At 37.9% G+C, this 15,881-nt stretch overlaps 1 protein-coding gene across 4 annotated transcripts in view; it reads right to left on the bottom strand.

The window, feature by feature from the left end:
- Positions 1 to 6,687: 6,687 nt before the first annotated feature.
- Positions 6,688 to 15,881, bottom strand: part of lrguk (leucine-rich repeats and guanylate kinase domain containing) — a 28,301-nt gene continuing 19,107 nt past the window's right edge. For 3 of the 4 annotated variants that reach the window (XM_073814650.1, XM_065284879.2, XM_073814654.1), the window contains exons 18-20: positions 15,734 to 15,841; positions 14,681 to 14,826; positions 6,688 to 8,404 (exon numbers count right to left, since the gene is read on the bottom strand). In XM_073814650.1, coding sequence (XP_073670751.1) covers positions 8,247 to 8,404; positions 14,681 to 14,826; positions 15,734 to 15,841 — 412 coding nt within the window. In that variant the 3' untranslated portion in view covers positions 6,688 to 8,246. Of the gene's footprint in view, positions 8,405 to 14,680; positions 14,827 to 15,733; positions 15,842 to 15,881 lie in introns of those variants that run through there. The other variant, XM_073814655.1, reaches the window with a different exon arrangement.

Genomic DNA, 15,881 nt, shown 5'->3' with positions numbered 1-15,881 from the left:
CATCTAATGATGAATTCTGAAAGGAAAACAGACAGCGCTGACCATCACAAATCATAAGCTAAAGTAAAAACTTATGCTGTGGAGAATGGTCACATAAGAAAGATGAGAAATTGGTGGAGACAATTGATGGCCTAACCAGCTCTTAGGAGAGGAGCGTAGGAGGTATGAGAACAGAAAAAGGACAAACAAGAATGTCTGGAGGATAGATTAAAGAGCACCAATGGTCAGATTCACGATTTTCCTTTTTCTTTGGTGTGGGTGTGTTAGTACATGTTAACGATATGCAAAAGTTACAAACCCCAAAGTAAACAATGACGCGGGTTATCGCCTTCAATGTAAATCTCTTTTCTTGGACTACAACAAATACACGGATTGTAGGCAACAGTTTACTTCCTGGAGTTGGTGATGTAGACAAGACCGACATTATCACAATTCCTCCCGCTTTGGACTCACAGCCTTTAAGTTAACTCCTGCTAGCATTGCATTGTGCGCGAATCTTTCAAACATGGTAAGAAGCGTCACATTTCCATTTGACGTCAGAGGTATTCAGGCCAATCACAATGTACAGATTAGCTGGCCAATCAGGGACACAGAGCTTTTCAAATCCGTGCGTTTCAGGAAGAGAGTGAAATAAGGAGCGAAAAAAAATATGGTATGTGAAAAATATGTGGTTTTTTTTAAACTATAAACCACATTGTATTATACCAAATACACAAAATAACGTTTTTAGCTATGAAATATGTGCTCTTCAACTTCAAAATACCAAGATAAAATCAAGATTAAAGTTTAAACTAGTAAAACACTGCATGCTGCAATACTAATTGATATGATTGTCTATACTGGCAGTGTATTATAATGATTAAACTAACAAATCATTGATAAAAATTAAGAAACAAATTATATTAAACGAAATTCGTTTTAAAGAAGCAAACAAAACGAATTAAGTAATTGAAAACTATGTCTATTTCTCCCGTCGTTTTGGCCTTCAATTCATTACGAAAACGTCAATACGCAGAACATAAATATAAAACAGACAGGATTTTCTCCATTAGAATCCATGTTAAAAACAATCTGATATTGCATTTATAATAGTTGGAGGGCAAAACCTCTGTTGCAAATCTCCATTTAACTGAATAAAAATCACTTTAACCTTAAAAATGATGCACTGTCACGTTAAAACCAGCTGTTGGTTTACTTAAGACTACGTCTAAAATCATCTACACTGCAGCACAACCCCAGACTTCTCAAACTAAAACTGGGTCTGCAGCATTTAACTTACGAACGATGAGGATCGAAAATGCTGGAGTAGTTTGGATGAAAGGTGTATATGTGGCAAAAGTAATGCGTTTTAAAACGTAAACGCATTCATGTAAACGTAAAGAAAATTCCTTATAGGCATAACTCACCCAAAAATACAATTTATTTCATTAGTTAGGTTGTTAGAGACCTGTATAAATTTCTTTGTTCTGCTAAACACATCGGAAAATGTTTGTAATGAAGCAGAAAACAAAAGCGGCACTGATTTCCATAGAAGGAAAAGCAAATACTATGGAAGTCACTGGTGCTAAAAATGTACAAATCTCGCTCAAAATATCTTCCTTTGTAATTTAAAGAACAAAGAAATTTATACAGGTCTGTAATAACTTGAGTGCCAGATTTTTTTTAGTAAACTATCCCTGATTCAATAATAAATGTCTTTTAAGCATGAAATTAACTCCGTTCTAACCATACTACGGTATAATTTGCAAGGACTATTGTAATCACTACACTTGCTATAAAGCACTCACACATACTATAATGAAGTGTGATACGACCGTGCGTAAAGTGATAATCTAACTGTTTCCTTGTCTTTCATTACAAGCCCCATAAACACTCCCCCCACTATTAACGAAACCCATTACGTCTTTCTCAAATATAAACAGCCATATCACCTTGAAAGCTAGTCCTATTATTCTCTGCAAGAATGTAAACAGAGGTCCCGGACTTCAAAGGTGTCAAACTCCCCTATATGGAGAGGAATCTTAAGCCACGGACATATGCACGTTGCAAGTGAACACCCCGCACAGAACCAGTGCTTACAGGCAAGATTTGTTGTGCCGGGGTAGGGAACTATGGAGCCCTGTGGGGTTACAGCTGGGATTTAACTCTACTGGGGTTTAGGCCCTATAGGGACAGCGTCTGTGAGAGTAATAAAAAAACAGAGCAGCACAAATTTGGTTCTTTGAGTTTACTTTAATCACTCGATTTTTTTGTTTCAACTATAACTTTCATACAGTACATTGTGGTTCTACTGTAGTACATCATTTGGTAGATCATTGCGTTAGCAGTGCAAAATGTTGTGGGTTCGATCCGAGTTTGCAAAATTGATACTGAAGAGTTCAGATGTAAAAAAGTGTGGCTTTTATCCAATTCATCTTCTGTGCACTTAGAGGACTTTGCTGAAAAAATAATTTTTACAAATTCTGCTAACAAACTGGTATTTCCGAAAGCCCTGAGGCCGGGATTAAGCAGATTTGAAGTGAAGGATTTTCATGAACAACATGTGCCGAGTGATTCAAGCTGATAGGAGAGCAACTTTGACTGAAATAACCACTCGTTACAACTGAGGTATGCAGCAAAGCATTTGTGAAGCCACAACACGCACATCCTTGAGGCGGATGGGCTACAACAGCAAAAGATCCCACCGGGTACCACTCATCTCCACTACAAATAGGAAAAAGAGGCTACAATTTGCACAAACTCACCAAAATTGGACAGTTGAAAACTGAAAAAAATATACATATACATATATATACAGAATTCTGTAAAACTTCCTGTATTTTACTGTACTTTCTGTATAAACTACACATATCCATGTGCTCTAAAGAATTAGCCGCTCAGTTTAAATCCATACCAGATTTAGCTAGACATGCCAAGCATTTTAGATTCCTGATTCTACATTTGCTTGTGTTTAGAGGACACAGAGGAGAGAAACAGCAGCCCTGGCCGAACCATCGGGTGATAAATATACCTGTTAAACCCATCTGATAACATCCGCAGAGCCGCTCTGCATCAGATATCAAATAGGCCTTTTAAAATCCAGCACTACATTTATGACCCATGGTAAAGCCTTTGGCCAAGATGAAGGAAAAAGCTTCAGCCAGCTGGCGTCCTGCTCCGCATGAGATCTGGTGTGGGTTAGCGCACGGGACACATGCAAAGATAGATGGGAAAAGTGAATGAGAAACACTTTAACTTCACCTGACGGCTTCTTTGTTCTGATTCGCCATGCAGAGAAAATGTGAGTTAATTCAGAATGCCACTGTTAAAGTACAAGAAACCCTAAACTAAACCATTAGTCGATATTTCACGAACTCAATGTGTTCGAATTATCAGTAAGTTTAAAAAAAGTTGGCAAATGAGGGAGAATATCAAAATGATTGACCTTCAGAGAGAGAGAAAGAGAGAGAGAGAGAGAAAGAGCAGAATATTCCCTAATTAAAAGTATTAGAAATCTTCTTCCATCAGCGGGGAAGATTAATGTTGGGCTGTTGGCACATGAAGTCAGTGGCTTCAGGCTTGCTGTCTCCAAATAGGCAAACAGGAGGTGCATTGCAGAGAGCCAGTTGCCTTGGCAACAACCGCCGAGCTGCATGGATTTCAAGCAGAAGCGCCCATGAATTCTCAGAGGTTACCTTTTAAGATTAAATGTTGACTCAACACAGCTGCGTGCCAGCACGGCCAAACAACAGAAACGTGCATTTGTATATGTAAGTTATTACAAGTTGACCCTTGTCCTGCATAAATAACCCTTGCATAGCTCCAACGTGATATGAATCTTATGAATGCTGTATCATAAATCTTTCAAAAAGGAATTTTTGATACTCTTTAAAGTCATTTATGCAGGACATTAATACAGTACGTGCCAAATGGATTTGAAACGGCAAGTACGAGAACAGTAATAATTCCTGGTCTCAATCTTTAAGTAAGATCAGATGCCTCCGCCCCCTTCAAAAAGCCTCAAATGCTACATCGCCAGTACAAAAGTTCCTGTCGGTTGACAGCTGATTCACTTTACATGCAAGAAAATTTTGTCCTGTTCTGAAAAGACAAAGCATTTAATTTATTAGGCAGGAACTAGCCGGATAAGCGCGGATTAGGCCTAGATATTTGCAGTCTTGAAAGTTGAATCACTCCTTGAATAAAGTCAGATATTATTTATTTAAAGAGGACGTATCATGAAAATCTGACTCTTTCCATGATTTAGTTCGCACTTAATCATGGAAAGAGTCAGATTTTCATTACTTGGATTCCCACTTTTTGTATCATCCTAGACAATGTCAAAAAGATCAACCCAGTAACTTAGTTTTGGTAAACCAGTCGCTGCAAGCATGTGAAAAAATAGATCATTGAAATTTGGCTCCCCTTGTGAGGTCAGAAGGGGATAATACTGCCCCTAAACTAGGCTAATACTTACCGCCTGAAAAGTATTGTCTGTTACCTGTGCTAAAATATACGAAAGAGTTCACATACAAGAGCTGCTAAACTCCAAATGCTCTCGGAACGTATTATATGCAGGGCTGGCCCGTCCAACAGGCAATTGCCTGGGGCCCCGAGACAAGACGAGGGCCCTCCATGCATAAAAATTATTTTGTCATTGTACAAATCTCACAGACGCGATCAGCAGGCAGTACACGCTGCATGCGCAGGGACCTTATTGAGTAAAATAGGGATCACAAAGACGGTAGGTGTAAAAAAACACAGAGATTTAACAACAGGATTAATTCCCCACACAACAGTCTACAGTAAAATTATAATAAATACAAAAAATTAGTCTAAGTAAAGAAATAAAACATTACAAAATAAGAACAGAGTGGGCTAATTTGCATAATGTTAATGACGCGATTGCGCTTGCGGAGGTGTGTCTCATTGCGCATGCTTGGAAATGAAACGTTTTGGATGATGGGTAATGTAGTATCGTCTAACAATGCAATGGTTATGTTATCTTTCAGTACAGTACTGTAGTTCTGTTGCACTACAGTTGTTGCACTAACAACATTGCTTAATATGACTTCTGCACTTAAATATATACATTTAAATTTTTGTCTGTTTTAATGTCACTTGTTAAATTGCATTGCTATGAAACTTTTTCCACCAGTGGGGCCCATTTTATAGGTCTCGCCTAGGGCCCCATAACCTCAAGGGCCGGCCCTGATTATATTATGTTTATCAAATACTTTTGCTTCAAATCCGCTTAAGGTGGTGTGTGGACATTTTACCGGCATCTAGTGGTGATATTGCAAATTGCAACCAACAGCTCACCGCTCAATTTCAAAACGCATACGGTAGCCGCCACAGGACAAACATCTCATCGTCTGAGACAACGTAGGGATGAAACACGCTCTATAGAACAGTTGTCCGGCTAGGGCTACTGTAGAAACATAATGGCGACTTCCATGTAAGGGGACCCGCGTTGTATGGAGATAAAACCGACTCATTCTAAGGTAATAAAAACATGGTTCATTATGTAAGATCATTATACAAAATATAGTTATGTGTAATATATTGCATTTTTGTCAAAAGATCCCTCTAAGAGTTACACAATGCAACTTTAATATCTTTCTCAGGCCATTCAGAAATACTGGCAGGCAAAGTGCACAGAAGACGAACGTAGAAGACGAAGACGAATGTAGAACAATCATGGATCACATTCAACCTTTAGTGAGTATACTTACACCTGAATACAACCCGAATGTGGCAGCCACATGCATCACAGCGCCCCCTAATTTGGGCTCCAGTTTCCGTTTTTTGACTTTCATCATTTGCAATGTTTCTACACTGCAAAAAATGGTGTGTTAATTTTTTACACATCGTGTGTGTCATGCCATTTAAGGCTAGCCTGGTCCAACCAGACTCTCGTACATTCATTTCATTTGTACAGAGAGTCTGGCCACGCTCCATTGCAAAGCGTTACTTCTGTTAAGGAGGGTCCATTGTTGAAGTTTAAAACTATTGGATCTGCCCAGAGTCACTCAGGATCTGCCAAAGCCAATCGCTAACGTGTGGTCGTGACGTATATCATGCACCGAAACCGTCCGGAAACAACAAGTCAGAATAATCAGACAAACAAAACTTAGCAAACCTGGTTCTTGCTCCGGCTTTAACTTCTGTATATTTGGCAGTTTTGCAACAACGGACCGAATAGCTTTTCTCACGTCTTTCTCCGCGGCCATTACTGAACCACATCTCAAACTGACGCACGACCTCAACGTCATCGTTCTTAGCCACCCCCATCTGTTCGCTGATTGGTCCTGCAGATTTTTGCAGGAGAAAACGAAACTCTATAGAGCCATCCCAGACGTACTGCTGAAGCGAAATTAAGCGGAAGCACGTAGGAGGGCGGAGCCAGGCTAATTTAAGGCGTTATTTATGTTAAAATAAATAAAAGGGACAACACAAGTTGTGTTTAAAACAGTGACGAGAGTAACGGGTTACAAAGTAATTCCATTACTGTAATTCCACTACTTTTAGCGGCAATGAACATGTAACAAAGTATTTTTTTGGTTATTCGCGTTACTCTTTTTTGTGATAAATGAAAACTTGCAGACAAGACATTTCTGATTTAACATCGCAGGACTGTGGAGAAATAACGCCTTAAATGGCATGACACACACAATGTGTAAAAAATTAACACATCATTTTTCGCAGTGTAGTTACATCTTTTTTTATTTTGCAAATGTTTACTATATCTTGTCCAAAGAAGTCGATCCAAAGACATGGATGTTTTAGCATGCACTTAGAGGGTTTTGCAGTGAAATACAGTCAAATTTGTAAAAAAATAAAAACGGTTAAATGACCAAAGTGACATTTGTGGAAATAAAGCATTTCAATTATTAATAGCCTTTAGTTGAAAAAGTGAAATCACTGAACATAAACATAAGAGCCTAACAAACAAATCCTCATTTTCAAGAAAACATGTTAGGCGCACTTAAAGGGTTTTGCCTCTAAATTGTAATTTTATGTAAATTATATTATGCAACTTTCTACCAATGTAGCATATCAACAGCAGATTCTGATATTACCTGTAACCCCTGCAGGCCTAAACTATTAGAAACATTACTATGTGCACTTACAAACCGCAGCTATAAAGAAAAACACAACAGCTCTTCTTTGATTTAGCCTTTCTCAATTTATTCTTCCAGTCCTGCTCTAGATATTGCAGTGTGGACACAATTGTCCTTCTTCGAGATAAGTGCATGTTATTGAAATATGTGCAGAAATGAAAGGAGGCAGGCAAAGGTTTTAAAGAGTAGGAAAATTATTTTTATCTTATTGATTGTGTGACTCCACACCAAAGGTCTTGATAAACAATGTCAACACAACCAATTCATTCTTTTATTTATCGATCAATAATCTCACACCACATGAGATGGTGAGTTAAAACTAACACACTTACGCTCTGAACGCTGTTAAAAAATGAATGATATATAAAGAAACATTAGAAGAGATTAAAGAAGACTTTATGTAGATTATGCCCGGGGGCTCTCGCAGCACCATGAGCTATCGTGTCTGAAACTGCCTTTGAATGATGAGATCACTGCAACATCTGCCGGTAAGAAAGACTGATGCTGATGGACGGCCAGGTGTGTGCGCACACGAAATACCTCACACTTATGACAAATGAAAGTGGAAATCGAACACAACTTGTGTCAAGAGATATCTTGTATGCATGTCTCTAAATATTTATTCTGTCCACATGTGTCAGATTTAAGCGTAGGATACATTTATTTAAAGACGACCGTTATTTTCTAGCTGGTCCGGATTGTCAGCAGAGGAGTTTGTTTGCTTTATGCATATGAAAAATGCTAAAGATCAGTCTGTTCAAATAACGACCACATAACCACTGTCACTAACCGAATATCAGAGGTGAAATGAAATATTGATTTGAGTAAATATGACACGTGAATATTGCTTGGCTACGTAACCAATTACATTACATTAAATAAACATACAATATGTGACCCATTGTGTGAATTTTAAGTACATGCTCTTTAAGTAACACTACCACAAAAACTCGTCTCCATATCATTACACAGACCTTCAGGTTGATTCTAATGCCTACTGTTGATCTAATGCTGAAGTATTATACAGCGGTCCCCTTGCATTGTCATTGAATGACTGTCTCTAAAGTTAAAGGGTTAATTAAAACTTAATAGATAACTGGATGAACACAACATCTTCCCTCTTCCTCAAACCTTTCTACTCTTTCACTGCTTTGGGCCAGAATCGTTGCTCTTGCGTCCAGATGGAATGGGGGGCAGGATCTGTTTGGAGTTGGCACCGGGGCGTCCGGGAGAGGAGGGGAGGGTAGGAGAGATGCGTTCGGAGCGTGGAGCATCCGGAGTTAGATGTGAGTCTATGCGACCTGCGAGAGATAGGTCAGCTATGTCTTAGTCACATAAAACTTTAAACATATGTTGTAAATGCAGCACAGTCTTTTCATAGGTAATTGGTTGTACAAAACTGGGGTGGTACCCTCAAAGGTTTATTTTTGTACCTTTATGGGTATGCAGTACAACACATTGAAATGTTGTATCGTTTGGGGTACAATATTATACCTCTGTGTGTACCATAAGGAACAATTTTGTACCAATTAAATTTTAGTTTTAATTAAATTTATTTTAATATTAAATTACATTTTAATTTTGTACCAATTAAAAGTTAGTTACCAAACAAAATAATGGGTTAGGGACAGGTACCCATGTATTTATATTTATGTATTTGGGCAAATGGTTTTATACAAAGTGATTTACTTTTAAATTATATATTTTATCAGTATGCCATTTGCTCTTCTATTGCAATGCTCTACCAGTTGAGCTGTGAAGTAGTAATTACACAGAAGGTACTAAGTACTTAAATCTTTACCCGCCAGCGTTTTTTAAAAAAAATTGCAAGCCAGCGCCAACATTTTTATGATTTAAACAAATGTTTAATGCCTTCCAGAAAATGTTATCTTTAAATGTACAGTACTGTGCAAAAGTCTTAGGCCACCATGCTACCATTAGATTTGCTGTTTTTGCAATGTTATTATTTCTCAGACTCTTTATTAGAATACATCCAGAAAATACAGGAAATACAATATATCAATATATCAAATGAAAGAACAGACCCTCTGCTTTCAAACAAACAAAAAAACCTGTTTCATCCTATCGTCATTTGTTCTCTTTTTATCACCTCTCAAATATGGGTAGGTTTCTTAAGAAATTCCAAGTTTTGATCAAAAAGCTAAAGCTTTTATTAGAGATCAGATTCAGAGAGATGATCAAAACATACCCAGAGTGTATAATAGCGGAATTATGGATTGCCGTAAAAACCCGTCATTGGCGGAGAAGTGTTTTCTCTTAATTGACGAGATAACTTGTCAATGGCGGGGAAAGAGTTAAAGAACATGATTGTAAAATAAAGTGCACATTTGTGACCCTGCCTGTGAAAACCCAGCTGCAGTCATTTTTTGTGATTTACTGTTTTCTACATAAACTCATCCAACATAATGTAAAGAACATTCTGTGAAAATATAACCTTGATATCTTTAATATTGACTGAGTAAGGTCATCAAACTTTGATGATCCAAATCTCACAATTAGATAAGACTTCAGCCTGAATTTCACAGGGAGGGTCACATTAATTTAAAGGGATAGTTCACCTAAAAATGAAAATTCTGTCGTAATTCGCTCAGTCTCATGTTGTTACAAACCTTTGTAATTTACAAATATGACTTTACTAGTAAATACAAAAATGTGCTGTTCACACATGCAGTGACGTTCCATCTTTTCACCAGTAAGATATAATTTACACATCAGTATCATTTAAAGGAACAGTGTGTAAGAAATTTATATCAATTAATCATTAAATGGCCCTAATATGTCAATAGACATTAAGAAATAATTTTCATTTCAAATACTTATATCACTGACAACAGTGGTCTGGCCAGGATATTGTCATTTAAAAAGTGGAGTTGCAGCCCTCAACTGATGTTTATGTTGTCATGTTGTGCATTGGCCACCAGTTGTGTGATTGCAGTACCAGTTTTAGCCACAAGTTTTGTGATTGCAATACCAGTTTTGGCCACAATTCTACATACTGTTCCTTTAAATGTCCGTAAACTCAGAGAGAAACCTGTGGCGTGCGGCAAGCTCAGTGTTGTAAACAATGGCGGGTTATGACTTCATATCTACAGTCCGTATTTTGTTTTTTCACATCTGTGGCAAATGCTGACAGTCGCGAAGTTGCTCGTTGACAAACAACATTGCATTAGGCGACGTCAAACAGAACCTTAAAGGGCGTGTTGCAGGTTAACCACCACTGTCGATTAATGGGTACATAAATCACTCAAGATATGTGTATAATTTTTAAAATGTCTCAAAAATGGTCTTAAAGAACACTTTTTTTACGTTTTTGGTATAAACGGTTTTTTTACGCAATTCTGCGATGACGTCACGTTGGGGAGAAGTGAAGGAAGCCTCAGCCAGAGCCATAGAGATAGATGAGACATTTATTGCTGTTTAATACTTGCGTATACAATTTGGAAATCATATATACATCGTAGGAAATATATAATGTGTTATACTGCAAAGATACCATGCTAAATATTATTTATGATATCTTTGGAGATAAATAAAACTTCGCAAATCTGCTGATTTGATCCATTCATGTCCTGACCACCAGGCTAGAGATTTTTAAACATCCTTAATCCACACTTACTAGTCTATCAAATAATATCTCAAATATATTGTTTTGTGAAATAAAAGGATGCTTTGTTATATTGTTTATGCGATTATAACGAATCACACGATCATTTTATACGCAGCAGTCAGCAGCTGCAGCACACTCGGACCGCATACATACTGTAATAAACAGGCGTTCGGCGGCTTTTTACATCACGACAGACTATGCCATTTGAGGAGGAACCGCTCATTGATCACCGTATTTTTATAAATCCTGTACATGTTTGGACCTGCCGAACAGGTTGAGCACTTTCATATACTTTGTTGAGCAGAGAGGCTGCACTTTGACCAGCGGGCTGCGGGAACCGGCGCACAGCGGGCTGCGGGAACCGGCGCACATCACGCCGCCAGACGGTGTTGTTAACTCGAAACAGATAACTATTATCAGATCGACCCACCGGGAAAGTCCCGACTCTCTCGATTACCATTCCGCTACTGGCTGTAAGAAAGTGAGTGCGTTTGGGTCGCTGGTCCCCGCGAACAGATGTGACGTGCCTCACTCACCTTCCTGGATTAGAGACATGCTGCCAAAACCGTTTGTGCTGAAGATCGCATAAAGTTACACCCATTTCAGGCAGGATTATGGACCCCCTCAAGCCAGCATGCACGAGTATGTTAATTGTTTGTTTACTTTCTACACGAAGATATGCTAACGTTATGCTATCTGGCTGTCTGCCTATCTCTCTATACTAGCCTATCCATCTGTCTGTCTGTCTGTCTATCTATCTGTCTGTCTATCTATCTATCTATCTATCTATCTATCTATCTATCTATCTATCTATCTATCTATCTATCTATCTATCTATCTATCTATCTATCTATAATCTGCGCTATCAGAACTGTACTTTACTCGTCTTTCTATAGTCATTCTCAATGCTCTCAATGCGGCTTTGATAAATTCTCTCCCCAGCGTGACGTCATACAGTGCGTTGTGGGGGAAAGGAGAATCATTGCAAACCGCTGTACTTTTTCATACTTTTTCGGGTTTTGTGATACCCAACAACATAAAATACAATGGATAACACTTTAAATGGTTATTACACACAAGCAAGTTGCACAAATTCGGAAAAAAAAGAACCTGCAACACACACTTTAAACAGTCTTAAACAACAATACTGTTTGCACATTTGGCTTTACAGAGGGTGTGCTAAGGACGTCAGCCATTTGGCATATAGTTGGTAAGCTGTTTTAAACAACTTTGGTGAAGAAATGTGGACGTAAACTTCAGGTGTGCTCGACTTTTAAGCAGTGTGTGTGTGTAAACATCTGTAAACAGTGCGGGGGTAAACGCGTCATCTGTATCAAAACATTATGATTGGCACGAAGCTGTCACCGCGGTCTGACGTCGTACGCTCTAAATGCCGGTAATCTATATTTTGTGTTCACACAAAGCGGGGTCAGTGACAAAAAACTTGTTTTAAAAGCATGCACCAGGTTTATTTCATAATTTATGCAATAAAAAATTCAAATTACATTTGCACCCTTTTTATGAAAGTTAAAGGAACAGTATGTAGGATTGTGGCCAAAACTGGTATTGCAATCACAAAACTTGTGGCTAAAACAGGTACTGCAATCACACAGCTGGTGGCCAATGCACAAAATGACAACATAAACATCAGTTAAGAGCTGCAACTCCACTTTTTAAATGACAATATCCTGGCCAGACAAATGTTGTCAGTGATATAAGTATTTGAAATGAAAATGATTTCTTAATGTCTAGTGACATATCAGGGCCATTTTATGATTAATTGATAAACATTTCTTACATACTGTTCCTTTAAGACTGAGTGGACCTGAAAATTTAAATGTTACCGCCAGTTGCGCCAAAGAATGAGAAATATTAAATATTTTATCCACCTTGATGGCATGTAAGCATAATCATCATAAAAAAACATTTTAAAATATCACACAAAAATACATTTCATAAGTTATACGTTTTTTTATGCGTTTTTATAATATTTGTCCAGACATATGCTGAAAACAGCTTTTTTTCTAAATAATCTTTGACAAATGATGAAAAAATGTATGTCAAAATATCCTCAACTGGATGATTATATTTTCTATGAATATATTTATATTTTTCATAAAAAATACTAGTTACACCAGTGGTCTCAAAGTCCCGGCCCGCGGGCCATTTGCGGCCCGCCCTCCCCCTCTCTGCGGCCCGCGGCACCTTTCAACAATATAACATAATCTGGCCCGCAGAAAGATTTTTATTCACTTTGTTTCATATTCATTTCATTTTTTATTTAAACGTTTAAGGGTTCGTTGACATGTCGCGTCTAACAACGTGCGTTTAAACGAGTCAAGGCGTTTCTTACTTTCTAAAGTGCTCGGGAGCGGAAGTTGCGTTCTGTGGCGTGGGTCGCGTCACCCGTTGCTACGCAGCTATGAGCCTCGCGCGCTCCGTGATTGCGAGGATAACGGAATGCGTGATCGGACTTTAATTCCTCATCTGAACCTCGCGTCAATCATATCATTGTCACCATGCGATCAGTTAATCTGGTCGGGACTTTGTAGTGTTTATCCAGAGAAGATTTGTTACTTCCGGGTGAATATCAGAAGAGCTGCGGTGGGGCTCACATCAACAAGTCACAACTTCTTATCGAGACACCGCATAATATGAGGCAGAGCCATAGATGTAATGCAACACATAAACTACAGATAAGAAAAATTGCCATCAAAGTGCCCAGGTTAAAAGAGGAAAGATGAGGAGAAACATACAGAGGATAAAAGTATGTATACTGCTATATATTAATGAAGTATAATATATTATTATGTAGCCTGCTATGCAATTACACCTAGCAGTATTATAATTTTTTCTGTTTAACTAGCTTATGTAACATTGACTACCCATTCAGAAGTTTTAGGATCACTTTTACTTATTCATATTTTTCCACATATAATAGCAAATTCATTAAAACTGTGGAATAACAAAGATGGAACGTAATAAAGTCAATACTATGACTGTAAACAATCCAAAATAAATCAAAACACAAACACTTACTGATGGTAATTTTTTTTTATAATAGTTTATAAATGTTTACAGTAATTTTTTTTATTAGTTTAGTGCAAGGTTTTAATAGGCCTTAGTTATTAAAGAGAAGGTTAAGAAATTATTTACTTATATAAAATAATGTATATTTAAAAGCTAAAAACCACTGCTTTTATTATACATTAAATAATAGAATTTTACTTTTTTAAGCTTAAAATAGCTCTGCGGCCCTCCAAATAAATGTCAATCTCAGAAATGGCCCCAAGCCAATTTGAGTTTGAGACCCCTGAGTTACACCAATTGACACAGACCGGTTACACCACATTGACATTTTTGCAATTAGCCCCCAAATATTTTTTCAAAATAAATAAAATAAGAAATTTTAGACTCAAAAAAGAGAATGTATGCAAGTAATCTGCAATTTATTTTGAAATTTTAACCCCTTTACATTTAATTTAACCCATACGACGCAAAATAAATAACGTCATGTCATTGACCCAGCGCATACCGGTAAATGACTGGTAATCTTACAACCTCTTTTACTGGTAAATTAGCAGCACTGATTTACCAGAATGGTTCTGTTCACACATGACCTGTTAACTGCAATTTACCAGTAAACTACCAGTAAAGACTGTATGTGCGAAAGGGACTAATGGCTTCTGATCGGTTTGCTTACAAACATTCCTAAGCATATCTTCATTTATGTTGCTCTAAACAAATAAATTTATAAAGGTTTATAGGGTGAGTAAATAATGACAGAATTTTTATTTTTGGGTAAACTATCCCTTTAACGCACTTCTTTATTTTCTTTTACTTTATGTGATTGAGTAAATGTATATGTTGCATTTTAAGGAACATTTCAAAGCTAGATTTTGTAATGGTATGTAAACAGAAAATAACATGAATGGCACCAGCTTATCACCTCTGTCCTGTCCCAACATAGACATTTCCAGAGGCTCTATGCTGAGCCCTGACCCAACTTCTGATCCCCTGGCTGGGATCTCTGCAGACAGCACACCTGCCGAGCTCCTCATGGACAGGCCAGAACTGGCACGGGATTCCTCCGAACTGTGACAAAACAAGGAAACAAGTTAAAGATAGATTAAAAGTTGTAGAAGATGAAAAATAATGGTGCTCATATTATCAGAGACTAATGGAGGTCATATTTTCCAATAATCCTGTTTTGCTGGAAGGAAAAACGCTATAATATGGAAATTACCTGCTCTCTCTCTATAGGTTTAGTTTAAATAACACACAAACATCAGGGCTGAATTAACTGAACACTCAAGTGATTTAATACAAACAGTTTTGATTGGCATCACATTTGTTTTCAGAGCTGGCAATGAATGGTCTCTTCACAGACATCCCCTGATTCCAGCTTGCATTTTCAATTTGGTTTTTAAAGAGCGTAGTAGAATTAATAAAATCAACACGAAATGCATCTTCCCGTTTCGATAAACAAGTCATGTTAAACACAATTTGGACCAGCATATTATTTGTATAATATTTTCCCATCTAATAAGCAAACGCCAGTGCACCACACAGTCTCTGAGGACTTTTCTTAATGAGCTAAATTACAGTGTATTTAAATATCTTGGGGACATGCATATTTCACAGGAGTAGTCTTGTATTTCCTTGCCTGTTTGGAGTCCCCGAGCTCACACAAATGAGAGGCAAGCACAGATAGTCGTAAATCTGCATTATACTGTACGTGCTCCAACACATACATCTTCTGTGTGGCCCGGGGCATGTCAGTAACCTGAATGCTTTAACTTTGAGCTAGGGATAAAACTTTGATATTTGAGCCTTGAGATGTGTGTGAAATGGAGACAGAGGTTATAAATACTAGGGGAGGGGCTACAGGATAAAACACGTCTCAGGAAATGATGTAGAGGGTTAGAGGATTTTAGGGAGAGGTTAATTGCTTTTGAGGTGAGAGGTTAAAGGTAAAAATGTCAAGGTGTGTGCGGTATACCTGCTGTGCTGCTCATCAGGACCACAGAGGCCAGCTGGATGAATCGGGGAGGGACCTTGGTGTGGCCGGGAATGAGAGGCTAATGATGATGGAGCTGTTGGTGCACTCCTGCGACACATAGCAAATTAACATGGGCACGTGTTAGTAA

The sequence above is a fragment of the Paramisgurnus dabryanus genome, chromosome 1, assembly GCF_030506205.2.
Source record: "Paramisgurnus dabryanus chromosome 1, PD_genome_1.1, whole genome shotgun sequence".
NCBI classification, from domain to species: domain Eukaryota; kingdom Metazoa; phylum Chordata; class Actinopteri; order Cypriniformes; family Cobitidae; genus Paramisgurnus; species Paramisgurnus dabryanus.
This window is presented reverse-complemented; position numbering and strand designations above follow the sequence as displayed.